Raw genomic sequence first — 26,620 nt, forward strand, 5'->3', positions numbered from 1 at the left:
TGTCTCAATGAACTGAAGAATAAGGTCTAAGCTCAGGCTCAGTTCTGACAATTCATTTATTTGTTTATTTCTTTTAGTCCCCACTAAAATTAATCTTTATTTTGACTTTTTTCCTCTAACTTTCAAATTCGACTCTGTTTGCTCATTTTAAAATCAACCTAACTTAGAAATGCCATGAAGAAATGGGCTTCAAGTTTTTTTTAATTTAATTTTATTTAATCTTTCCTAAAAAAGTCTTTTTTTTTTTTTTTTTTTCAGCAATTAAACCTCAAAGTGTGTCTTGGGGGAGAGTGATGCCAGCCAGAAGTGAGTCACAAAGTTTTAATGTATTTACCCTCTTAAGTGTCAATAATATGTCTATACACGATCATGAAAAGTGAACAATAGTTGTTTTTTCCACTTTATGGCCTTAAAATGTATGAATTTAAGCTATGTTACCAGTTGTGAAAGTCCGTTATGAATCTGTTAACATCGAAAGTTAGCTGGAAAGCTAGGCTACTAAGTTTTCTAGCTAGGCTACTAGCTAACATTTATCTTCATTTTTGTTAATTTGTACCTCTTTCTGTTGCTCTCTCTCGGTCCTTTTTAGGTGTTGGCATTGGAGTAAAGCCTGGAGGTAAGTAGTTTCTTTGTACGCTTCAACTTTTGTGTTAAATGGCTAAGGGAATGATATGCTAATATCTGTTAAATAAAGATAACACAAGAAAAGCACCAGGTTTGTACTCAGGTTAGTTTAATATATGTCTGGAGAAGTCAAAAGACAACTATTGTTATTAAGTAAAATGTCAAAATGTATGGTTGAAATGGTTATTATCAGTTAATGTATTAAAACTAGATATATGTCAGTAGTTAGTTTATTTTTTCAGGATGTCAAAGCATTATGAATGCAAACTATTTTGCACTATTTTTTTAACACGTCATGAGGGTTTATCCTTAGATGGATATCAAATAACTCTCATTGGAGGACCATATGAAGAATGCATCAGAGTCAACCAACAAAAAACTTTGACTGCAGCAGTTTAAAACAAATTTGATTAAGACTAAGATACAGTTAACTATCAGAAAAGTAAAATCCATTATATCATATTGTAGTTCAAACATTAACAATAAATTAATATAAGTAAGGCCTTGAAACAAACAGTAGTAACAGGCATTCAGGTTTAAGAATAAAAGCTTTCAGCTTCATGATAGGCCTTACATGACTGGATAAAATTGGATTTTTTTCTTTCTTTTCTCAGGTACAGGAGCCCTTGGAGCACTTGGAAACAGATATGGCAGCAAAGCAATGAAGGCTGGACGTATGTTTAAATTTTTGTGAACTATACACAATGCATTGTTGTTACACTTAAGTTATGTAATGTTTTTTTTTCCTTTTTATAATCGTAGTTGGACGCTATTCAGGGGCACAGCTTGGTCATGGTAGGTTATCTTAAGAGCAATATATTGCTGGTCTCTTGTTAATGAAACCTGTGCAACTACTGCCATGTTAAAGGCAGGGCAAATATAATCATATCGATCTTCCCACCCATGTTTGACATCATTATTAAAGGTTCAAACAAAGCACAGATTTGTCAAAAGACAAAAAAGGCAGTGTACTTAAAGTAAAGGACCCTCTCTTATTAAGAGTTTTCTATAAGGCTGGAGATAAACGTGCTGTTAACTACACATATGCATGATGGCTGCCACACCTTTCCTGCGTCAGTTTGTAGCATTGAATAGTATAGGGGTAGGGGTGGAGGTAGAGGAGGTGTGAAAGTTGACACAACAGCAGAGACAACAACAGCTGAATGTTTTCAACATATACTGAGAGACAAAGTCTCCACATCTAAATGATGTGTTATTGTCAATGTGTAGAGACAACCATGTCTGCTAAATCAGCAGGGGACGGATACATTCAGTATTACAAGTCAGTTTAAACCTGTAAGATCATGAAAATAAGATTGGTGTTCCAGTTCAACAAGTGACCATGCAACCAGTGACCGTACAAGTGACTGGTGACTTATTGTAAAGTGAAAGAAAAACCAAACAAAGACATTCACAAGAAGTCTGTTCTCATCAGCTGTTATAACAATTACATCTATGAACACAGTTGGCTTAAAGTCACCAGTTAACTTGGCTGCTTATTAGACCAATACACTGGGAGTACTACATCTGTATGCAGAGGAAATATTGGAAAAACAAAGAGCAGGCTGTGTTTTGACAACCTGTCATCAGTCTTAAGTTGTTCTTATGTTACTGTTGTTTATTGATGTTGATATGTTTGTTCAGATCTCAGATTTAGCAGGGTAGTCCCATCCTTGAGCGTTACCATGCTTGTAGTTTACATCCTACACATCAGGAAGTTATGTACGGCTTGAGCTTTCTTGTGAACCCTCTAGAGGTGTCTCCAGTAACACTTGTTGCATATAGGCAAGTATATTTACAAAAGTGCTTAGCCAACTGTTGCCAGACGCATACATAAACACAAGCATAAGAGCGAGCAGAAACAGCAAGTTTATCTCTGGCCTGATCTTAAACTTTCCCTCCAGTACTGATAAAGGGCAAAATTATGTTTGCATGATGTTTTTGCATGATGTTTTTTCATGTTTCTACTGTTTTACATCCCAGTGAAACATGTTTCTGATGTTGTTTTATACAGGAGGTTACAGGTCTCTTGGATTAGGAGGTAGAGCCGGCCTGAAGCAAGGTGGATATGCAACCCCGGGTGCCTACGGTACATTACAGTTTTTCAAAATCTCTAAAACTATAAATCCCATTCTTTGAGCCAAATGGTAAGTGTTTTAAACACATTTTTTGAATCAGTCACTCCTTTGGCAAAATCTTGAAAATTTTACCTGATAAGGGATAATTTGCAGCTTAATTAGCTTTTTGTTTTATACAAAACTCTTAACACATTCACCCTTACTACTTCAGATGCATAATGGTGATCACTGGTGGCAAAAGTTAAACATTATTGTAGCACAGTACACGGCTGAAAACACTTGTTATGGAACCAATATGACAGAGAACAAAAGAGAATGAAAGTTAATATCAAGGGTGTAAGGAGACGAGGAAGAGTGCATGTGAGACTATGAGGAGATTAACTTTACTGAACCTGCTAATTTACTTGCTGTTGTCTCAAAAACAAACTGTGCTTGAAGTGATAGGTTATTTTTTCTTTATTTACTTTTTTAATTGGGGGCTTTTATGCCTTTGTTGATAGAGATAGATCAGCAGATAGAGTCAGAAACATGAATTTGTGTGGGGAATGATATGCAGGAAAGGAGCCACAGGCCAGAACTGAGCCAAGACTGCCCCCATACATTGGGCTTGACCAAACCACAAGGCCATCTGTGCTGCACCTCTATGTGTTCTATCTTGTCATGTAGTTTGTTATTCCAGCTCAGTTGTGTTTTAATTTCCACCTCTGTGTACGATGTAAAAGCGTTTTTTTCATTCTGAGCACAGTCAAAACTGTTTTGATGTGATTGATAGAAATTGTGAGAAATTGTAGGCTTTGTGAGTGTACTAAACTGGGCTTTATATTCACAGTTTAAAGAAAATAAAATAGGGGATATAGAAATGTGTCTTAACAAAACTGTAACAAAGCAATTTTTCAAGTTAGATTTTAAATTATTATTTTTATTTATTTGACTGAAAAAAAAAGATTTTTGAATGTTTTTCTTGTTATTGCAGGTGCCAGTCTGGGTACAGGAATGCCTTTAGGGACTGGACTTACAAATGGACTGGGACTGGGACTGGGCCAGGGAGCAAAACGAGGTAAAGCATACGTATTAAAAGAAGATGACTTAATCTAATTGATGTTTTCTGGAGGTAGTGATAATGATTTTTGAATGCTGGATACACAACAAATCAGTGACAGTTCTCACTTCATGTGACAAGTTTTTGCACCTCTTAGATGTAAGTAAACATTTTGCTGCAGCTAATCTCTATGGACTTTTGCTTTAAAACTAATAAAAAAGCTAAAAGAGCCAATAAAAGATACTTGCTCAGGAAGTAAGATCTATATAAATCTTATTCGGGTATATTTATTTACATTCTCAAAAAGCTTAATCATGAATTTCCTAATATTTTATGGTTAATTGTCCTGTTTTTTTAAAAAAAATTGGTATTATATGTGTGGTCAAAAGGGATCTTGCTATAAAGAAACTAAAAATGAAGATGAGTCTCACATGAACACTGACCTCAAACTGACTCTATGTTTGATGTTTTCCAGCTTATGGTGCCGGTGTTGGTGCTCTCCCAGGTCTGTAATCCCCCCCGCATCTTATTTTCTAAAGTGAGAGTTTACACATTAAAGTTCAAACAGTGCTAACCTTCTGCTTGTTTTTTGATAAATCTTAGCTAAGTGGCACTTTATCACTGTCTGTGAACATGATTTATGGGGTAGATTTAATCTCAGTGAATAAATCAGGTCCCTGTAAAACAGAGAAAAACCCAGGGATTGAGTGACGTAATCAGAGTGCACTTCCAGATTTATAGATTTTCCTGACATCCTCTGAACTTGGCTTTTTGTTTTCCTGCCAGGTTATGGAGCTTTAGCTGGCATTGGCTATCCTGGACCCCGACCAGGTAAGTGATGAATCAGTTTTACTCTAGAAACTATTTTTTCTTCTCTTTCTTTTTTTTTCAAAATTTTCTTCTTCTCCCTGAGAAAATCATTACTTGCCAAAAAACACAAACCTGCCTGCTGATCACTCATATAAATCAAAATTTACTTAAATTGCATAAAAGAGAATGCAGGGACCAAATTGTTACATGTCTCCACCTGCATCTTTGCAAACAAACCTGAAGTCTTCAGGCCTCTCCAGGATTAATCTTGCCCTGAGTTTTCCTGACAGACAGTTCATACTGGGGGAAACTCATGACAGTTCCACCTTGTGCTATCAATAGGGACTGGACTTGGGTATCGCACTGGACAGAAGGCTAAAGAACAAAAACCTGGTAAAAGCCACACAACTGCAATCTAGTGCTGTTGTGTTTGTTGGTGTTTCTGTCTTTGTTCAGTGTCTGTACGTCTCTGTGTTTGTCTGTAACCTCAGTGAAACTGGGGTAACAGATGTTACCCCACATCTGTGTTATTGTCATCATCTTTGTGTTGCAGTTTTTCTCACAGGGCTGATCTGACCCATAGAGGTTAGGTTCTAGTATGGATGCAGTTGTCTGTAGTTTGATGAGGAAAACTGTGCTGTAAAGAGCAAAAGAAATGCTTGCAACAAAAAATATGACCCACTGAACACCCAAAACTGTTTAGATTATTTTATTACCAACCTTCACATTAGACATACCAAGCCATACATGTTGTTGATAATAATGAAAGGCAAGATTTTCTTAAAATACTTTATGCCTTAAATTAAATTTTTTCTCTAAGATTATTTTTAATAGTTGACAAGAAGTGGATGCAGTGATTCTGCTCACTGTGTTTTCTAAATTCTTTATTTATGACATTTTATGGGCGTCATTTTTTGTCCTGGGGTATCAGACTGTCATCAGTCCACAAGACAGGATTTTAAAAAAATCAAAAGGAATTGGTGCCATCCCGGACTCTCTTTGCACACAAATCCAAAACCTCAGATTCATAATTCGAAAAAACGTCCTGCACTCCAACGTTACGCACTGTTGTGTTTTATTTTTATCCACTGCAAAAAAAAACTGTAGAATGTGGCAATGTTTAGTTCTGCGACGTACATAGGCAGTGAGGATGAGCCTGTGGCGCTGTCGCTCCTCAAAAATCCCACTTGGTCCTTCCATCCTGACACAGAGCTTCATACAGCACCAGCTCTGACACCACAGCAGTGCCAAGTTAGAGAGATGGAGAGCAACTTTTTAATTGTGTCTTTGTTAGGTGGCTGTGAGAACAAACTTCTGCCTTCATCAGTTATTTTTTCATGGTTGATATCCACGTTGTACACGGGCACGTCACACTGTTTGAATTGAGGTTTCAGTGTGAGAGAGTGAGAGAGTGGAGGGGTCAGGCGGGTTGAGCAAGTGAGTAAGAAAGAATAAGCAGGTGTTGATCTGAATCATCAACCACCCATTTAAATGACTTGTACCGATGCAAAAATTTGCATAAAATCAAACCTGTTAAAAAAAAAAAAAAGACTGTAGAAAATTTTGGCATCAGTGTACAAACATGATTAGAACAACATGAGATCGATTTTATTTTCTAACGTGCAAAATTTGGACAAATAACATGGACTCAGTATGCCTTCACCCAATGTTTGCATCTTTATGAGATGCTACAAGGAGTTAACAAAATGCTAGTGTTGCAGTGGCTGTGATGTAAGGTGGAGCAGAGATACACAAAGCACAAGACGGTCTACTAGCAATGAGGCAAAAATGCTGCTCCTTCCTGCATGTTTGTGCGGAGGTGTCGACATGTTTCTAATTTGTAAAAAACTGAGCTGTGAAACCATCAGTTATTAAAATATGATTTCTCCATATCACTGCTTTGTCACAAGTGGCGCTCTCGCTCTCTTGATTTAACCTTAATTGGTAGTTGTCCACTTCTGCCTTTCCTCTCTCTCTCTCCAGTTCACAACAGGTTTTAATAGGAACATTTCTTTAATGTGTTTTTTCTTCATAGCACTGATACTTTTCAGTTATATCAAACATAAATACAAATATTTATTGAATTAATTCAAAGTGTGTGGTATTCAGAAGTATCAAAGTATAGAAAACGTTGATGACTTTATTCTTTGGACACACTTCCTTCATCCCTCCCATACAGGCTCCTCCCCTCATTACACCACCAAGATTTTATGAGATGGACAGCAACAGAGAAATGCTGATAAATATCTGAAAATAAGATTCTTCAGTCAATTTCAAGTAATGATATGAAAAGGTAATCATGGATTTTATTCCAAAGAAAACTATTTCTCCAGTTTTGACATTCAATTGGTTCTCATTCAGTTGAACTGTCATGATGACACTGTCATTATAATCTTAGACAAAATAAAAAATTTTGATGCTCTGAGAGACACATTAAAAAACTGAAGGAAGCGCTGTCTCATCAGTGTAAACACAAAGCTGAGAACAACAAACCTAGAGGGAGTTTGACTTCGCCTTTGTTTTTGAAAGCCTGTACTCCATGTATATAGGATATATTTGATCTTTGATATATTAATTTTCAATGTGTTTCACTTAAAGTCTTTTAAACTTCTGCCTTGTTCTTTCAGTGTCTGCTTTCATATCTCATCAGTGTTTACTAAACTGTGTTGAAGTTGTCTGTCACACACTGATGCCGTCTGAGTCAGGGAGTGTCTTTGTCTTGTGTTTGTGTGTTTTATGGTATTTCAACAATTTGGGCTGGCAGCCTTTTGTTGTTCTGTCAAGCTATATCTGTTGATGCCATCACTCTGACTCGCTGAAAAACAGTGTGTGCCATCTGAAGAATGGCCTTGGTTGTGTGTTGTCTCCTTGTTGACTCACTTCCTTATTATGGTGATGATTGTGTCCTTTGAAACTGGACTAACATCACACCATAATGGATTTTGTCTTGTCTCCGTTTGGTGTTAAATTACTTCCGTTTGAGTGCTGTTTACTCTGTGGATGATGTGTTATATTGCATTTAATGCTCTGATACACACATCAATGAAAACACAGAGCAGTGCAGATTTTTGCTACTGGCCACTACAGTGTGCATTTGAGCCTCCAAGAAGTCATGAATACTTGATGATATTTCTCTGCCAGGTGTGTCGACAGCAAATTTGGGTGGACCTGAGATAGCCAGTCTTGGCCAAACTGCTCAAGATCTGAAGAGAGAAAAAAGCAGTCAGTCATATGGACACAGGGCTGTTGGACTTGAAATACCCAACACTGGGAGAAGCAACGTACTTGGTCCTGAAGCTGGCCATAGAGAGGCCAAAAGCCTCGATCCAATGCTTAAAGCATCAAGTCTTGGACCTCTGACACCTCTTGATAAACAAAGGAAAATTCTGGCCCAAGGAGGAGAAAGTTATGATCCCACGCTCTTAGAAAGAAGAGGTTCAGTAAACCACGGCTCCACACTTGCTGCCCGAGGTGTTAGACCACAACTACCTCTTATTCAGGCTAATGTCAGGACTCAGGGTTTATCTCAGGTGCAGCACCCAGGAGAATATGATTCATTGATCCATCAGCAACGCCCAAAGTGTGGATCAAGTAGAGATTTGTCTGGTGTTTTAGGGATCAATCACCATGAGCTTCTTGGTGCAGAAGCACAGCGGACTCCAGGCTTAGTGCCAAGGCCTCACGCTGGTAAAGAAAGCAAACATCTGGGACATGCACTTCAACAAGCACAAGGAGAGAGAAACTATCAACCGCTGCTCCCACAAACTCAAGATGTCAAAAGTGGTGTATATGCTCTATCACAAGGTCAGGCATCCAGAAGCATTTTATCTGCTGTAGCAGATGGGCAGGCGGTCAGAGACCTCGGGCCCTCAGCTAAAGAAACGAAAGGTCCCAGAACTCATGGGGCAATCGCCGTGGAAAACCTCAGTCCTGGATCCCTTAGTGTTCATGTACAAGGAGCAAGGAGCCTGGGACCTGTGAGTACAAGAGGAACCCAAAATGCAGGCATCCCTTCACTGGGAAGGCAGGAAGGTGAAGGTGTAACCGTTGATGGTCAGGAACAAAAACCCATTTCTCATACTGAACATGATGTCATTAAGCCCAAAGCCCTCAACATCCCAGGAGAGGCTGGGAGGAGTGACCAGGCAACAAGTAAGAGCAAAGCTTTGTCTATACATACTATCACAATGTCTTTTGATTAGCTCTGAGATTGCCACAATATTTCTTTTCCTAATTTCTGCTTTTTATAACATATATAATTGCCTTATTACAGAAAAATACAGCAAACTTTCATTTTGATTTCTACCCATCTATGCTGGGTATTCTTTTCTTGTTTGACAAACTAAAGCCATTACTTTAGGTGACTATTTTCTAAGTTTAAAGATCTCCACCATGTTTCTTTTCCTACATTGTGCTTCCCATAGGTTATTCAGACATGTAAGGGCAATCGGGTACAACTGGTTCTCATTTGCTTCCACCTCTTTTTTCAAAATCTTAATTTACCAAGGACACCTTTTTCTATTGACTCTTTTTTTTTATTGAGTGATGAGTCTCTTTAGCTTTCTTCTGATTTATCCTCTCTTTTCCAACTTTTGATTATAGAAAAACTCTGATTTCATATTTTCAACCCTGATGAAAAATGTTCCCTGCAGGATAGCAGTTGTCTTCATTGTCATGTCATTTATATTGAATTTCTTGTCTTGCTTCATTTGTGATTAAACAGAACAAAAAGGTGGACTTTTATTGGCCACATCACTTATTGGTATGTGACCCTGTGTTTTGAATTAACAACTTTTGCATTTCGGCTGGCACTGGCGTTTTTCTTGGAGCAAGATATGGCCAGATTTAGCAGAAATGGTGTTACCTAATAAGTTTACTGATGCAAATCAGCTTACAGAAAACAGGCAGACTGTTATTCTCAACTCCAACATTAAAAAACATGCTTAAAATTAAGCAATATCTGAAGCTTTGTATGATAAAGTACTTAAACCCTGAAGAGACACTGGCAAATGGAATTGTGAGCAGGAGAAAGTTTTGTTCCCAAAAACCCACCTCATGCAAAAACAATCCCGTGAGCAGGATGTAGTTTCTGGTGCGCACAAGATATTTTCCCACAGACAAAAGAAGGTTTTGGGTGCACACCAGGACCTTATATATTTATATTTTTCTGCCTGTGTCCCTAAAGAGTCTCTATAACACAAAGTGGGTATTTCTTTCATTATAAAGGCCAAACCTTTTTGTACTGGTTTGTAAATATGTATAATTTTCTACTTCAAAGTTTGGCATTTTAATTTTGGGTCAGTCTTCTCACTTTGGAAGTCAGCCCCTTGTGGTCATTTAAGGCGTTGCAGTTTTGACATAGTCGTTGAAAGTTGCCACTTGGTAGACAGCTTTTACATAAAAATCAACTCATAAATAAAGGTCATTTAAACATTAATGGCAAGCTAGCTACATTTTTCTACCAAAATGATCAGATGTCTCAAATTTACTCATGTGCTAAGTATGTTTGAAAAATGTTATGAGCTTTGATCTTTCTTAGTTTGATCATTACTGGAAATGTACATTGGATGTTTTTTTAATTATTTTGTCTGTGATGTATATCTGACACAGAAAGACTTTCATAGGTGGTGGTGAACTTTTGTGAGTTTTGCCATTCTCATAGATGTTTGCTTTTAACCATATACATCATGAAGTTGAAAGCACAAGTTGTTTATGCTGAGCTGCTTCCTTGTTTTCCTGTCTCTAGTGATGTCTTTAAATATTCATATAACAATGCCTCCAGGCTTGTTGGCGCTCTTTTTGTGTGTTAAGTTAGTGCTGCTGTTGTGCTTTGGGCCATTAGAGCAAACCAACAGTAAACTGTCATCTGCATGCCTCTGTGGGCCAGTATCAATGTGCGTCTTAATCCATATCTACTGGTACAACAGGTAGAGATAAAAAGTTCATTGAGGGTGAAATGTAGAGCATTGTCTGTTTTAGTGATGTGGAAATCATAGCTCATGTTGAACCAATGGTTGTGTCTCATAGTGTCTTTGCGATAAATGAAGCTTCAGGTAAAATGTACTACTTAGACTCAGATTCAGATTAAAATGCTAAAGGATGATGAAAAGATTTAGATACAGAAGGAAAAAAAAAAAAACCTGATGTTGGGGTTTTTCAGATACAGCTCAGGCACACAGTGTCCAGCGGAGACATTGTTTGAAACCATCTGACGCTGGCAAAGATGGTTATTTTTATTCACCTGTCAGCTGCACATGTTAAATATTGAATTAAAAGCAGCCTGTGTGTCCACTTTGTATGGAAACAACTGAATAAGCCTGGCTATTATTGCATGTGTTCAAAGAATGATTCTGTCAACTCAAAAAAAAATCGGAATATAGATACTTACCTTACATACTACTTAAATTGCCTATAAATGCTGCAAAAAAAGTGTTTTATATATATGTAAAAATGCATCCTCAGCCTCTAGCTCATAACTGATCCTGTATTAACTTCCCTTGCAGGTTACATCGGTGGAGCAGGAAACTATCTGGGAGCAGGCCTGGGTCCTGGGGGTTATGGAGCAGGTAATGTTCAGCACTGAAATAATCAGAAGTAACCAAACAAATAGTGGTAAAATATAGAAGTGGGCTTCTTATGCCTTACATACCTGTGAAAAAAAAAATCAATGTTGTTTATTGTTAACAGTAAGTTAAAAACCATCTGACCAAATAGACTATATAGTTACATTTCTACCCTACTGAACACCGTGATTAAGATTTACACAATTACTGATCAAGATTTTACATGCACTGCTTATAGGTGTGGGACAGGGAGCATACCTTGGTGCAACTGGCAAACTTGGAGGTTAGATGCATTTTTTTATTTCGATTTCTTTTTAGTTGTAACTCAGGATTATGGTGATATTTTTCTTTTTTTTTTTTTTCTTTTTTGTTCCATACCCTTACTTCTTACTCTGTAGCCCTATAGTACATCTCAGCTGCTGGATGAGTATCCCCATGAATCTGCAGGGATGTGGGCTGGTGAGGCTGTGAAATACTTGTACCATCAGACTACTTTCTTGAGCTTTTGTAATCAGACTTTGTATTGTGGTCTAAGCGTAAGGGCCTTCATAAATCTAAAGACGATCCCAGTACAAATGCAGATGTTTTTCTCACTGAGAAGGCATATTTTGTCTTAATAACTTGATTATGTGTTTGAAAACTGAGTGAGAATTTAAACCTGCTTGAAAATTTTGCTAATGTGCTAAACGTGCTAACTCAGTAATGATAAAGAAAAACATAAAACCAAAGGTGTGAATCTTCAAAGTTTAGTGAGCAATAAACAATTTATCTGAATACTTCACTGAGTGGTTGGTGTAATCCATGTGCCACCAGAAAGTAATCAGCTGTTACTGCTACTTTGCCTTGTAAAATAATAATTTGCTTGTGAAAGGAAAAAAAAAAGTGAACTGTGCCTGACCTCACTTCTTCTTTCCTCAAAGGCAACATGAGAGTCTGCTGCTTTTTCTTCCTTTTGTGATAACTTACTGATAACATATGAAAAAGGAGACAAGAGCTTAAGATGTCGTAACATCTGGAGAACAAGTTTCACCAGCAAAGGTTTAAACTGTTTTCCTGTGGGTTGATTACCATTTCATTCACCTAAAAACCACAGCATGCAGTTCGTGCAGCTGTGCAGCTCTTTTAGTACCATCTGTTTTCTGAAATGCAGTTGATCTCTGAAGCCTGATTTATACTTCTGCACTGAATCTTCACTGTAGCGCCTGCACAGATCTGTGTAGCGCAAACTCTGGGTCACTGCCAGTCTCTGACTCATTTCTGTGGGCACATTGTATGCACTCTGGTTTGAGATAAATGGCAGCAGATGGCGATATATCATCTGATTCAGCAGCTGTGCATACCATCTCCCCTCATGTCTCCTAACTTTTCTTGATTGGAATAACTGTAGTATAATAAACTGCTGCTCAATATTTATCAAACCCAACCCTAAAATACTGTAACCTTGCAAAGCAGATGGATACGTCCATTTCCTTGTTTTTCACTGGCGAATCCATCTTGCAAAGCTCCCATCTGAACCGTTTGGGCCTGGTTAGAAAGTGACAGGACCAATCAGCCACGAGGGGCAGTACTTTCAGGTGCAGCAGAGTCGTGACATAAACGAGCAGCATCAGTTATGGAGGAAGAGATTAGCGTAGATGCTGCTAAAGCACCAGTCTTATCAGAACTTGACGACATTTCTTCGTTAAAAGAAGAACAAAGAACAGCAGTAATTGTTTTCTTTTCAAAAACAACAAAAGTCGAGTACTTACATGTCTATAGTCGCCATGTTTTGTGTTATTCCTCAGTAGCTGCGCACCCGCAGCTAGCCAGCGGCTACGTCACGTGCTTTGTTGCTCTGATTGGCCCGTAGAGATGTGATGGACAGAACGTTCACCCAATCATACTCCGAGGATTTTTCAAAGCCTCTGCCTTTTCTCAAACGTTTCCTATTGAAGCTTTCCCAGATGGATGTGTGAAACACATCCACCTGGCGTGTCAGGATAAAAATGCCATGTTTGGTTTCAGTGTCCATGGTTTAAAAAAAACTGGAATATGGAGGTGGGATCAACAAAAAGTATACCAGTGTTTTCTTTAATGAAGAACTATGACCTAATGTGGGAGAAAACCTGCTAAAAAGTGGCACTGTTAGCCTGGTCTATATTTCTTTACTTTATTAAAGGACGGTGGTGAATTTGCAATAGTGTCCGCTTGTGTGATGCTATAGTTGTGGAAATGACAGTGTATGTCTCAGCATTTTGTATTGGTATATTGGCTGCATTGGTGTATCAGATGTGGACAATGTTTTGGATCTAAAATAGGTATCAAAAGTGCGTCTTATAGTATGTGACATTTTCAGATCTTATCTTGTCGATGCCTAGTTCGTGTCTTTGTAATCAGCAACAAATCATTTTTTTCACTTCCTGCAAGGTGTTTTTGTCCCAAGTTCTATACTAGTTTGTTTTGCTAAATAGACAATCCTGTAGTATGTGTCATATGAAAATTGTGTATTTTATGTGTGTTATCACAGGCTATGGAGAGGGAGTAACAGGACACCTGGGTGCTTTGGCAGGCAATGGCTATGGTAAGAATAAACTTATTCATAGAGAAATTCAAAGTCTAACGGTCACCTTCAAACTTCATAAGTTACCAAGGATATCATAGAAGATAATTTTAAAAACATGTTCAAATACAACACTGTAAACTCAGACAGTTGAAGATTGTTAAAAAAAAAGTGTTGTCAACTACTCAGTCAGTCAGACAAGTCCAGCCTGTGGGGGGGACAACAATACACAATGGATGATATACTGAACAGGATGGAAGAGGACTTCCTGGTAAAGTAAAATTGAATTGATATCAACTAGAATGGCTGAGTGCATGCTGCTAAACAAATATTGTTTTTTCAGTTACTTGAGATTTTCCCTTAACTGTAATGTTTTGAGTTTTATGAACTCACTGGGGATTACTTAAAAATGTATTTTCAGTACTTAAAAACATTGAACTGTAAGTAGTTTCAAAAATGTTTTGAGTTATTTAAACTTGTTTGGTTTTACAGTGAATGAGTGGAGAAAAATGCTGATGCTAGCAGAATCTAGATGCAGAATAATATACGTACAAGTTCTTTTTTCAGTGCTGAACACAATCAGAAATGTACTGTAGTCAGAAATGTAAAGTACAGCACTTTATTGCCTCTTTTAATGAAAAATATATCTTCTGACGTTATAACATAGAGCCTCCTGTCTCAACAGGTTATGGGAATGGATACAGCGATGGTTACGGGGCTGGTGAGTATTGAAGTTGTTTTTTGTAAAGGGTTGTTTGGGAGATTTCTTAAGCCATCTTTAGCTCAGAGAAATATTGATAAAGCTAATAAGGTTTATGTTTCAGGGCTCAGTTACCCTGCAGAGTTATCTGACGGTGCAGAGCTCAAAACAAGAAAGAGTGGAGGTAACAAATTTGAGGAGCTATACCTAGGGCTGCTTCATACAGGAAAACTCTATTTTTAAATGTATTATAAATGGGTTAATTGCCAAAAGAAGAGCAATAGGTTTTGCCAGATATGTCTGTGCAGCCTTAGTTATAACTTTCTCAAATCTAAATCAGGTGGTAGCACTAACCTGTAGATGCCTTAACCTTTGATATTTGATAGCTGAAAAAAAAATAAGAGGCCGTCAAGGACTTGTAGTGATAAACATGTCCAGTGTGATCTTCTATCCACTGGGTGTAGCTATTGTCTCTTATTAACAGAAGCTTACCAGATTAATCTGGTGGTTTCTGACTTCTTGCTCCCATAGATGCTTTTTAAAAACAGATTATTAGTAAATGAGTTTGCTTTGTCTGATCTGCATGTCTGTTTGTCTGACTTTTCCAGCCCTCAGTACAGGCGGCTATACTGGGCAGGTCCAGGGAGCTTATGGTAAGCAGCATCCTAGCAAACTCTGAATCCACAAAGTGCTTCAAATAAAACAACACATGGAAACACTGGAAACCACTAAGACTATAAATGTTTCCAACAAGGCTGCACAATCCGTTTCATTAAAAGTCTAGCTATAGGGAAAAGGGATGATTGTTTTAGCACCCAAGTTTTGACGTTTAAAGTTTTTCACGGTATATTAGTAAAGGCAAAGAGCCATTTAGAACACAAATGTAGCATAGAAGTGCGGCTAAAACAAGTTTTGTACATGCCACTGTTGTGAGAAATCATTATTATTCCAAAGCAATACAAAGATTTGCCTGAGGCGAAACTAGCTGGTTGAATATATTTTCTGTACTGTTTTAAAGCCTGTCAATGACTCTCTTCTATCTTCTGTCAGGAGCACTAGGTACAGGCCTGGATTCAACTGGCGGCAAATATGGTGAGCTGTGCTGCCATGACCTCATCTCTCCGTCACACCATTAGTCAGGCTTCTGTTAATGTGACTCTCAATGTGTGTCAGAGCTGTTTCACAGCATGTGCAGAAAGACTGTGGAAATATAAATATTCCATCTATGAGTTAGTTTCACTCTTTCTTGTTCTCCAGTAGGAGGAGCTGCTCAGGTTCCTTATGCTAGTGCTCCAGTGATCCCAACTGGACTGGAGGGTAAGAGCCTCAAGTTTGTTGTTGTCCCTGTTTTATGATATGTGGCTTTCAGAGTAGATGTCCGGTAGATTTCAAACTCTAGCACCAGTCTCTACAACCAAAACAAAACCACTCTTTGGCTATAGCTTCATGGTCCCTCAGCCTCCCAAGAGGGCCAAGCTATTCCATTGTGTGGTGGCAGGGTTAAATGGTTGGAAAAGGAAGGTGTTTATGCCAGAAAATGAATGTGGGAAACATTTTTGAACCTGTGTGTGATATAAACTAGCTATATGTCAGGAACATGTCTTTCAGTTGATGCTGTGAACAACATGCTGAGAACAACAAACCCAGATGGAGTTTGACTTCACTCCTCTTTTAGAGTACCATTACTTATAATTAATTAACATAGAATAGTCATTCCTTAATTTTGCATATAATACCTTTAAAGCTTTTTTGCCAAGATAAACCAGCTGCTAGCTTGCTTCAGCAAATACATCTGTCCCAAAAAGCTGGTTACAGTGATACCACTCAGCATCTCTACAGTCTATTACATTTTGGCATTATGGAGTTGTGGTGAGTGCAGATATGGTTATACTTTAAATTTATGTACTCTTTTTGTGTATACCATCTTTTTAGAAGTGGGTATGCTCTATGGAAACTAAAAAATTAAGAGGGTATACTCCATAAACCCACATATACCCCACACTACACTACTGATAGTGGTATGGCAAGAGAACACGGCACTGTGGGAAATCCACTCCGATATGCACACACACAGTGCTGTGTTTTCCTGCTGGGTCTTGTTTTCACCTATGTAATGCCTCTGTTACCTTAGATCACCTTGTCCTCCGTAAAACGTCACTGGGCTGTAAATATCATCGCTGTGAATTGGGCTAAAGGTGAAGCTATGACTGGTATTAAGCTTCTTTACAAACAGCTGCACCAAGCTGGCTTGCAGTCAAATCAGTCATGCCCCTAATTATTCATCACCATGTATCCTATCCATAAATTGAAATGGGCAAAGAAAAAAAATCACCCCTGCACACTATGTACTCCTGAACTCATGGATGTTGTTTTTTGAACCAGCCTGTATACATGTTTATTTCTGCTACACAGAAAAGTATGAGTTTTAACATGGGTTTGTCTGAGACTTCCTGTGCTTCAAGTGGATTCACAAGGAGCTGAAGTTTTGGCTCTTCCACATTGCCTTCATTTTCCGACCCCTACTTGCTGTTTGGTTCCTACATCCTAAAATGTAGCTTAAAATTTCCCCTGTGGCACATAAATTATTGCTCCTCTAATATGAATATTTTGAATCTATGAAGGTTGGATCATTTCAAAACTTAACTTCAGAGCACTAAAGCAATTTTAAAAATAGCTGATAATTGAACTGCTTTTATCACAGAACAAATCCTAAGAAAGAAGCTATGCAGGGCTGGCTGGGAGAGGGGTATCTTTGGGTCCCATATCCTGGTGTTATGACCTTGTCATCAAGAAGCTACACTAGATCTAGGTCATAACCTACAGTAACGCAAACAAATTCAATAATCCTAGCTCACAGATCCTTGAGTATAAAGAATTAATAAAACAGAAATTTGCAACTTTCTTTGATTGTGTTGACTGCAACAGCTGTAAGTTTATCAAAGTTACACGGCTACCAGAAAATGAAAACTTTGTCTTATCCCCTTAGGTGATGGTGGCTACCCATATCCTGCTCAGCCGCTGGCCCTTGGTGCAGAAGGTGCCAAAACCGCCAACAAGCTTGGTGAGGATGAGCGACTGTGTGAGCTGAAAACTGTTAGAAATGATTTGTAATGGAACAAAAGAGTTGTCTTTTTCTCAGAAAAAGAAAGGATGTCAGCTGGGTTTTTTCACTGCACGACTCTGTGGTTAAAAACCTCAAACAGGTCATCATCTGAACTGATAACAGCACCTTATATAGGCAGAAGAGTTTCTGGTCCCTATGTACTGCATGTGTTTGCTAGAGTCCTTTTTTACAGAGAACAGGCGTCACTGTTCTACAGTTTAAGAGTCTAAAAATGCTGCATGTATCTGTTTAAAGTAAAGCATGAGTCTGTGTCTAAATCTGTTGTACATGTTGATCAGTAGTATCTATTTCTGAGTCATTGTTACTCTTACTAAAGTTTCTACGTGTTTGTGTTGTTTCAGTGGCTGCTGCAGGCTATGGAGCTCAGCAAACTGGTAAATATAATAGACCTCACACGGAAACATGTTCTCACACCATGCATGCAGCCTCAGCTGTGAAATTTTACACTTTTTTTACCTTGCCCATGCATTTTGCTCATCCTTTCACACTGCCTATCTGCAAAAAAATTTAATTTCTATTGTAGCCAAGATATTTTCATTATGTGGGTATAATTGGTTATGTTTAGATGTTTCAATCCACATTTTATATCCAATATTTTTAAAATATTTTTATTTCATTTTGTTTATTAGGGACAACTCTTTTTTTTAACAAACAATGTGTCAAAGGCCTGTCATCACATTTTAGTATCCTCAAAGTGGATTTATTATTCCTTGTCAGCTGGTGAAAATGTTTTCTTTTTCATCAGAATAAAAAGTGAAAAACAGAAAAAAACTAATTTTCACCTCCACCCCCAGCTACAACCCTCCCAAAGAGTGCCGATTGATGTTGCATGTGCAAAGTTCAATTATTTTACCTCTGCACACAGATCAATTTGAGCCAAATCTTCTTAAATTTCCAGTTTGTTTTGAGGAATAAATCTTACTCTCTCTCTCTGCGCATTAATTCAGCATGGAGCAGGTTAAGCAGAGCAGGAAGTTACGCTGAAACCACATTAAAATATCAGGTTAAATGCCAGAATAAAATACTCTGTGTTGACGGCAGACATATGCCATTACTGTTACTTTACCTGAAGTTCCAGCCACAATCATAACTACAATTACCACCCAGGAATTTGAATCTATCTTATCATTGTTTGTTCAGCATTTATATCTATAAAAACAGTCATAACATGACTATAATGTATATTTGCTTTGTTACCTGGTGTGTTTGAAAAATGTGACATTTGTATTTGTGTTTAACAAGGTTTTGGTGCACAGCTAGGAGCAACTCAAGATGCTCTAGGTAAGCAAGGAACCCCCACATTTGCTCATTAAAGATCAGTTCTGACTCACTTTGCTGTTTCTTTAAGACGCCATTTTCAGTAACAGCCCATTCTGTTTTTCACGCTGGGCCTCAACACAAATAGTAACATGCACTCATACTGCCTTCACTTAAAAAGTACAATAGCATGCATTATGGATTATTTTTCACTCGGAGATGTGGAGTCTGCAGAGTGAGTGGGCTGAGTCAAATAATGACAGATTGTCTTTTTAAAAGCTGTTAGGTTTTAGGGAATCAAACCCCTTTCTCTTATTGTTGTAGTTTTTCTCTGAACAAATTCAGTGTAATGTTTTAAATTTTTTATGTTGACATTAAACAACCAATGTGCTCCATGCTTTTAAAGCTGGTCAACCAGGCAAATTTGGAGGAGTTGATGGCGCCCTTGACAGCGGATACAAAGGTGAGAACGATAGAGGGTTAACAATCAGTGCATCATGTTTATGCTCATGTTTCCCTGCTAGACAGTATTTATAGAGACCAGGAACGCATTTGTTTGGCTCAGTGGGTTGATAAGGTGCCTATATACAGAGGTGATAGTCCTCAACGCACTGGTTATGATTCCCTGGTCTCTGCGCTGTTTAGTGCATGTCTTCCCCCCACTTCTTTCTCTTCCTGTTATTGCGGTCTTTCTTCAGCTGTCTTGTCGAAATGAAAAACAGCCCAAAAAAATGATCTTAAAAGGCATAAATCAATGTCACTTTCTAAAGCAAAATGTATCCTGTTTTGACATCCACCAGTCTATCATTTTCTATCATATCCACACAACTGCAGCTCACTGGATATTTTCCCTTTTTTCAGGACATTCTCTGTAAATTCTAGGGAAAATCCCAGCAGTTTTTGAAATAACCTAAATGCCTTAAGTTGCTGCCATGTGATTGGCTGATTAGCTATTTGTGTTAACAAGCAATTGAGCAGGTGTACCTAATAAAGTGGTATGTGAGTTTATTTTCTGAATGTGCCACTTATTTGAGCCATACAGTTAAAATATCCTCTTCTCAACACTGTAAGTGCTTTAAAATCCCACCAAAAAGCTTCTGTCATCTTTAAATCATAAAAAGTCATAAACAATAGATTTTAAATTTACTGTCTTTTTTGCCCCCTCTCCTCTCTGTCTTTGTCTTAACCAGGCTAATTCAACTGACCTGACATTCTTCATGTGGATCAGTTCCATAATGTGTCCAGTGTTATGTGTTTTTAAGGCTTTTTGTGTGTTTCACTCCAGTTTATCCTGTTGTGTTGTCTGTTTATCTTTTGTTTTGTCTTTCATAAATTCCCTCTCTTTCTCTGTGAGTTTTACCCTCATCTGTTGTCTTTGTCCAAAACCAAATGTACCCCACCATTCATGAGCATAATAAAATTGTCTCTATGTTGTAAAATTAATGTTGAAATGATTTTGCTACTTTAGATTATGATGCTGATTTGAAATATCTTTGAAAATACATTGCATAATGTTTACTTGTTGCGTATATTTCCATTTAAAAGCATCAGCAAAGCCTCATCCGTTGACAGGAAGTTTTACCACTTCCTTTCTCATATCAGGCAACAGCCCATGAGCACAAAACTGAAACAAAACTAAAAGTAATAAGATAAACATCAACACACTCAGAACAATGAAGAGTGGAATTTTTATTTACATAGACAATTACTAAAATGCAACAGGATAGCAACATTGTCAGAGAAAATGAATACGACGAGATGGGTACACAAATGTTTTATAATAAAATGTAATTAGGTGACTGCACAACATAAAAAATCAGAAACATAAAATCTTTCTGTGCGTGCACAAAAATGAACTTTAAAATGTGGAATAAAAAGTTCATAACATGAACATTACAGCTGAAAACCTACACAGTATAAATTGAGTATGCTTTGAGTAATGCGTAGATACAAGATGCTCTGCCACTGCTTTACATTCAAACATCAAATATACATGTTTTAAATATTAGAGCTCATTTAGGTCATTTAAATGTTTGCCCAAACAAAGAATTACAGTGTATAGAAACTGTTAAAGGTGCTAATGGTATATAGGTACTGAGGACCTGTGTTGACAGCTGTCATTTTTTCCCAACACTCATTTTCAAAACAGAATCGATGAAGTCCAGCATTTTCATTGCTCAGTAGTAATAATCAGTAATAATGATGGACAGATAATTATTTTTACACATACACATGCCAAGACTGGGTCAGCATCATAGAGGCTTTATATCACATCAACCTTTGCACCCAGACTCTGGTTTGTCTGAGAGCTAATTTGGTCCATGAACACACCCATCTCTAACAGCATGGCCTTTGGAATAGGATGAGCATGGCGAGACACATACAACTTCTGCAGACTTGGATCCATAGGGGTAGGTTTGTAGTCCGTGCACAAATCACCACTCAAACTCGGAGCACATTTGACCTCCCATTTGAAGAAGAGCCGACCATGCTGCAAGACGCAGAGATCTTCCTTGACTCCGGCGGACAGAGCACGCTCACAATTGCCCAACAGATCATCGTCCCATTTACTGTCCTCATCCCACACTTCAAATCTCACTTTACTGCCCCCTGACAAATCCTGGGTGCCAAGGTCGACAACCATTCCCCAGTGTGGGTTGTTGTTGTTCTGAATGATAGGAGAACGCTGAACCATTTGCCCATTTAAAGAAACCTTAACATAGCCATCTGTCGCCGTGGTGTGGTCGCCCCAAAGGCCGGAGGCCCGTTGGACGGTTATGATCACTCGCGCCATTCCTTTCCGGGTTGGGCAGCAGTCTTGGTTTACAGCTGGATCATTGTGACATTGGCAGACACAGGAGTCCCTCGGGTCACTCTTGATGCCCACCTGACAGCGACCACTGCAATTCTTCAACAAGCCTTTCTCAAGGATGTAATGGCTTATGGCAGAGCGCAGGTTCTTCCGGGCAGGGGTGTCAGTGGGCAGTAACTCATGGAGTGAATCGAGGGAGTATGAAATTATGTCTGGATTCTGTGGAATTGTAGTCAGCCATTCTTTGTAGGCAGATGGATCTTTGTCAGCAGAAAAGAGAAGATCTGGCTCTGTTGTGTGGCCACCTTTTATGTCTGTGAACCTGTGTATAAGAGAGTTACTTAGAGAAGTTTGCAAGTATGGTTGAAATTTAAAAGAGTTTCAAAATATACAAATTAGAAAAAAAAAAAAAAAAAGTTTATTTAAGAAAAACTTCCTTACCTGTCATTGTAGAGGCTGGAAAATGATTTCTGATTTTCCATCTTGCTAATATCACCCTGGCAATGTTTTGATTGAGTACTGATGGTTGCTTTGATGCTAACAGCTGCCTCAGCTTCCAGGCACATCTGCACCTCCTCCACACTGAGGCCCTGGAGGCTGGCCTTGCACTGGCTTATGCTTGTCACAGTTTGAACACTCCCTCCCAGTTTCACCTGGAAAAATGACATGAAACACAAATTTAGTAAATTTGATTTTTTGACATACTTGGCTTATTGGAATGAGCAAGAATAGGAGCTCACCTTAGTGATATAATGGGTGCCAAAGTTGTCTATCAGTTTGTAGAATCGTTGCTTGTATTGAGGACTGTAGACTTTTGGTAGAGCCTTCACTGCTTTGCGAAACTCTCTGTGCAGCTTAGGAGTACCGGACACTCTGTAGCTGATCACAGAAAAATACCAGACATGGATTTCAATAAACATTAAATCAAAACAGGCTCATAACAATGCTTTAGTCATTCATAGGGGAACATGCAGAGGTTTAACACAGTTTTTCTTGTCTTACCTGTAGTACTCACAGGCCATACTCTGGCTAGAGAAGCTGAACTTGTCATTCTTTGTTTTTTCCATGGAGTATTCGGCCAGTTTTGAGTTGGTACCAGCAAGCATCACTGTAGCACCTTTTTGACCCACATCAACATCCAAATTGGTCTGCCAGTTGTTTTCAACAGACGAAGTGCTACTACTGACCAGAGACTCGCTGGATTTGTGAAGTTTACTGACCACTTTGCTGTTGCAGGACTGCATTGCTCTCCAGTCAACCACTGACAAGGGCAGCTTTTGCAGTTTGTCCTCCATAAAGTTGTTCTGACACAGGGTGCAGGTCTTGTCTTTGTGTTTCCACAGATTCATGTCGATCACAAAGGCCCCTTTGCGTGCCATGGTGGTGATGTCGAAGCCTTCACCAGCCAAATTTATACCTGGAGCAAATTCTGCCTCCAGGCACTGTTTAGGTGTTCCCTTCATGCACGATTGATGTGTTAACTGAGGGAGGGACAGCAGGAGGATGGCAAAGATGCTCAGCAAAGACATGCTGCTGTAAGTTTGGTGGTGTAAGGGAGCTGATGGTTTACCCTGGAAAAAAGGAGAGGGCCAGTCAAGGGTCAGGAAACGCAACAACAAAGTCCTTCCTTGAATGATGTTCGTCATGAGTTGTCTATGGCTAGCACAAAGTCCAATAACAAAACCCCACTGAGCTGAAATTAGGCACAAAATCAGGAACAAAATAAGAATAAGCACTGCTGCATGATCCTGTGGCTTGTTTTGGAGTAATGTTGGCCAGCTGGTAAAACATCTCCACAAAGAAAAAAAGTCTAATTTAGCTTTGAATAAATTGTATTTTATCACTGAAAAAAATAAATCCATATACTTACAGTATTGCTTTCTAAAATACCCCCCCCCCAAAAAAAAATCAGTCAAAATCAAAACATAATCAATCAATCTTTGTTTGTATAGCGCTAATACATAACTAGAGTTATTTCAAGACACTTTACAATGTCTGCTGTGGCCTATTATAATAGACCAGCGTTAATCATTAATATGATAATAAAGACTATACCCTGTTACAATATAGACCAGTGTTAATCATTAATATTTTATTAAAGACTTTACCCTGTTATAATACAGACCAGCGTTACTCATTAATATTATGTTAAAGACTATACCCTATTATAATACCTACCAATCTTAATCACCATGAGCACAGCACTAGCAGTATTTAAGTATATAAACCTTCCCTAACTATAGGGAAGGACTGTCGAGCAGCCCAGACTCATATTGACGTATCTCTGCTGAAGTAAAATAAATCTACAAAGTGCAACAGTAGTACTATTTTACACTTAACAGTCTTTCTGCAGGCGTTTTATACACCTTCCAAATACTTCTTAATACAGAAGTAATTGTAGCCTTTTATAGGATTGTGTAACAGTAAAACCTGGCATTACAATTGCAATTGTGATTAGATTAATTGTGCAGCACTATCAGAGAAGGGTCCCCTCACTACACCTTAAACAGCACTGCTTCCTCCAACAGACCCATGCTCTCTGTCAGCTTTATGACAACTCTGATCTACCAACTCCTCCAGCACATATTCCTAATCATGACTACCATAGCCACAGATGGGCAGCAAGAGCCTGGACATTAACCGAGTTATCTGTGGGCACGTTCCAACACCCCAGTGAGACTCAGAAATCAGCTTTGGCTCTTTGGAAACAGCCTGCCTCCATGCAAGCTATCATCACCCATTATATCCATGTTTTGAGAAAGAGAAAATGGGAGGGAAAAAAGAAGAGTTTGAAGAGATATGTTAGAAATTAGGCAGAGAATGCAGAGCTAGGGTGAGAAGAGCTCACCTCTGATGGGTTAGGCTGTATGCTCGAGACCACCCGCAGCTCTATTTTCATATAGGATGAGAGTAGTGAAGAGAGAAATACAAAGATGACTTGTTTTCCTTTTACCTTAGTTTTGGTTGTAGGTAAAGATCAAGATGTTAAGGTGACAGACTGTCATAAAAACACTGGACTTCTTTAGACCAGGAGACTGTCCAACATATTTCCATCTCCTTGAATATCAATCAATCTTCATTTGTATAGCTTTAATCTATACCCAAAGTTATCTCAAGACACTTTATAAAGAGGGCAGGTCTAGACAGTACTATCTAATCACGATAAAGACCTGGCACAAAGTTGATTTTACATCTTCTGAGTCATCCTGATCTTGCCCAAGGTTTATGAAGTGTTCAGACCAGGCAAGACACCCCTGACTTTGAGGTTTGACTCCATGATAGTGCAGTGGTTTAAGTACTGCATGGATAGTAACATGTAACTGCCATTTTAAAGCTCCTCTTAAGTCTTAACAATTCAATTTGTAGACTTCTGCTTTTTTCTGGATTTCTTGTAGAACTGAGTTACTTACTCTCAAGCCTCACTAGATATGAAACGACTGTACAAAAATATGGAAGAACTTAAAGACATGCTAATCCAGACGTGAAAATGATATAGGCTATTTAATTTAACAACAATTTAACAAATAAAATTCAATGCAAATTAAGTGAAAAAATAACTCATTACCACCATATCAGCATAGACTCACCTTTATCTTGCCTGTTCACTCAACATTTGCGGAACTGACTGTTAACATGAGTGGTTTGTGTTATATGGTCTGAAAAGCGGGGCAGGAGGTGGTGAGGTGGCGGTGGTCTTAAAGAGAACAGGGGAAAGATGTTGTCATCCAGTTTCGAAGAGCTGAACAGATCAGGTGTGGGGGGAGGAGGTGGTCTGCAAACAGACTCATATAGATAGTATCAACATGAAAGCTAGTATGGCTTTCCAGTCAGTTGTGAACCAGAAACCACAAACCAGTCATTTCTCTGAAGTGGTGATGGGCTTTGGACATACTTTGCAAGACAGTGTGGTTGTTGCAATTTATTGAACAATTTCCAAAGTTCAGCACAGGAAAAAAATTTCTTTGATTGCTGCGTAGCTTAAGTGAGCCATGGTACAGACTGTTTTAAGAGCAAACATGGCAAAACATTTCAAATAAAACACATAAAAATGCATTAGCTTTGCAGATTTATGAACAAATTTATAAAGAACACAAAAAAGAAAATTCCCAAACTTTTATTTTACATTAGCTTCAAAGAGACATGACAAAAATCTGTGTAAGTAGGTCTGAAATGGTACTCATTTCATGTGAAGAACTGAAAATGACATTTGAAGGAAACCAGTGTAACTCAGTGTGTGTCAGTGCATGTCCCACGTATTGAGGCTAGGCTCTTTAAGATGCTTATGTGGGTTTGGCTACCACCATTTTCCATTTTCTGTCATGTCATCCCACTCTGTGATTCCTCTTTTTGTCTCACTCCTTTATTCTCAACAAAGGCATAAAAAGCAAAAGAATTAAAAAAGTGAATGTTTAAATGCCTGTATAGAGGCTATAGAAATACAAAAAATACAGGTTAAAGCCTGTAAGAAATAAGACAAAAGCAATATTGCCGATAAACACTGCATGAAATCCAGAGGTGAAAAAAGAACACAACTATTATACTCAAGTAAAAGTAAAAATTTCTGGTGTATAAATCTACTCAGGTAAAAGATAAAAGTATTTAAAGTTTATCTAAGTATTGAGTATCTACTAAGGAGTTGGACGGTAAACTATGATCTTGCCTTATTGGCGAGAACAACAAGAGAACAGATCTTCAACTGAGTTGCTAAGGTAAAGCCACACCTCTGTAATAAAGTAAAATACACAACAAAATAGAGTGTTAATTCAACTCGTAAAGAATTGAATTTAACACTGTAAGAATCACAGATGGGAACTCTAACTCAGTGGATAACGTCATACATGGTACAAATGTGACTCACATCAAAACAACAACAGTCAAGTAGAAACAAGACCAAAAGAACCCCTGCAGGGATCACTGTACAACAGACAACATCTCATCCCAACTAAAGACATATAAAACATCTAAACACTGCCCAATGGCATGATGGGGAACTCTGCCCACACAACCCCCCAGATTTGGGATTGCAGTGGTCGGATCTTAGATCAGTTGACTCTACAGAGTTATATTTACACTG

At 38.3% G+C, this 26,620-nt stretch overlaps 2 protein-coding genes across 8 annotated transcripts in view; one reads left to right on the forward strand and one right to left on the reverse strand.

The window, feature by feature from the left end:
• Positions 1-281: 281 nt before the first annotated feature.
• Positions 282-26,620, forward strand: part of LOC121503629 (glycine-rich cell wall structural protein 2) — a 29,683-nt gene continuing 3,344 nt past the window's right edge. Inside the window, exons 1-22 of one of the 6 annotated variants that reach the window (XM_041778125.1) lie at positions 282-306; positions 590-616; positions 1,239-1,298; positions 1,387-1,419; positions 2,639-2,713; positions 3,676-3,759; positions 4,217-4,246; positions 4,528-4,572; positions 4,894-4,944; positions 7,693-8,703; positions 11,055-11,117; positions 11,353-11,397; positions 13,621-13,674; positions 14,339-14,374; positions 14,962-15,006; positions 15,404-15,445; positions 15,611-15,670; positions 17,340-17,414; positions 17,819-17,851; positions 18,720-18,758; positions 19,141-19,197; positions 19,925-20,051. In XM_041778125.1, the coding sequence (XP_041634059.1) occupies positions 294-306; positions 590-616; positions 1,239-1,298; positions 1,387-1,419; positions 2,639-2,713; positions 3,676-3,759; positions 4,217-4,246; positions 4,528-4,572; positions 4,894-4,944; positions 7,693-8,703; positions 11,055-11,117; positions 11,353-11,397; positions 13,621-13,674; positions 14,339-14,374; positions 14,962-15,006; positions 15,404-15,445; positions 15,611-15,670; positions 17,340-17,414; positions 17,819-17,851; positions 18,720-18,758; positions 19,141-19,197; positions 19,925-19,929 (1,983 nt within the window). In that variant the 5' untranslated portion in view covers positions 282-293 and the 3' untranslated portion in view covers positions 19,930-20,051. Of the gene's footprint in view, positions 307-589; positions 617-1,238; positions 1,299-1,386; positions 1,420-2,638; positions 2,714-3,675; positions 3,760-4,216; positions 4,247-4,527; positions 4,573-4,893; positions 4,945-7,692; positions 8,704-11,054; positions 11,118-11,352; positions 11,398-13,620; positions 13,675-14,338; positions 14,375-14,961; positions 15,007-15,403; positions 15,446-15,610; positions 15,671-17,339; positions 17,415-17,818; positions 17,852-18,719; positions 18,759-19,140; positions 19,198-19,924; positions 20,052-26,620 lie in introns of those variants that run through there. The other 5 variants (XM_041778123.1, XM_041778124.1, XM_041778127.1 and 2 more) reach the window with 5 other exon arrangements.
• LOC121503631 (perforin-1-like) lies at positions 20,421-25,246 on the reverse strand. 2 transcript variants are annotated; one of them, XM_041778131.1, is made up of 6 exons: positions 25,134-25,171; positions 24,395-24,435; positions 22,549-23,117; positions 22,287-22,425; positions 21,988-22,199; positions 20,421-21,868 (listed from the first exon to the last, which is right to left on the reverse strand). In XM_041778131.1, exons 3-6 carry the CDS (start codon positions 23,073-23,075, stop codon positions 20,998-21,000), a joined length of 1,749 nt encoding a protein of 582 aa, XP_041634065.1. In that variant the 5' UTR covers positions 23,076-23,117; positions 24,395-24,435; positions 25,134-25,171; the 3' UTR covers positions 20,421-20,997. The 2 variants fall into 2 exon arrangements, with proteins under 2 accessions (XP_041634065.1, XP_041634066.1); XM_041778132.1 differs by lacking the exon at positions 24,395-24,435 and having other exon boundaries at positions 25,134-25,246.

The sequence above is a fragment of the Cheilinus undulatus genome, linkage group 21, assembly GCF_018320785.1.
Source record: "Cheilinus undulatus linkage group 21, ASM1832078v1, whole genome shotgun sequence".
NCBI classification, from domain to species: domain Eukaryota; kingdom Metazoa; phylum Chordata; class Actinopteri; order Labriformes; family Labridae; genus Cheilinus; species Cheilinus undulatus.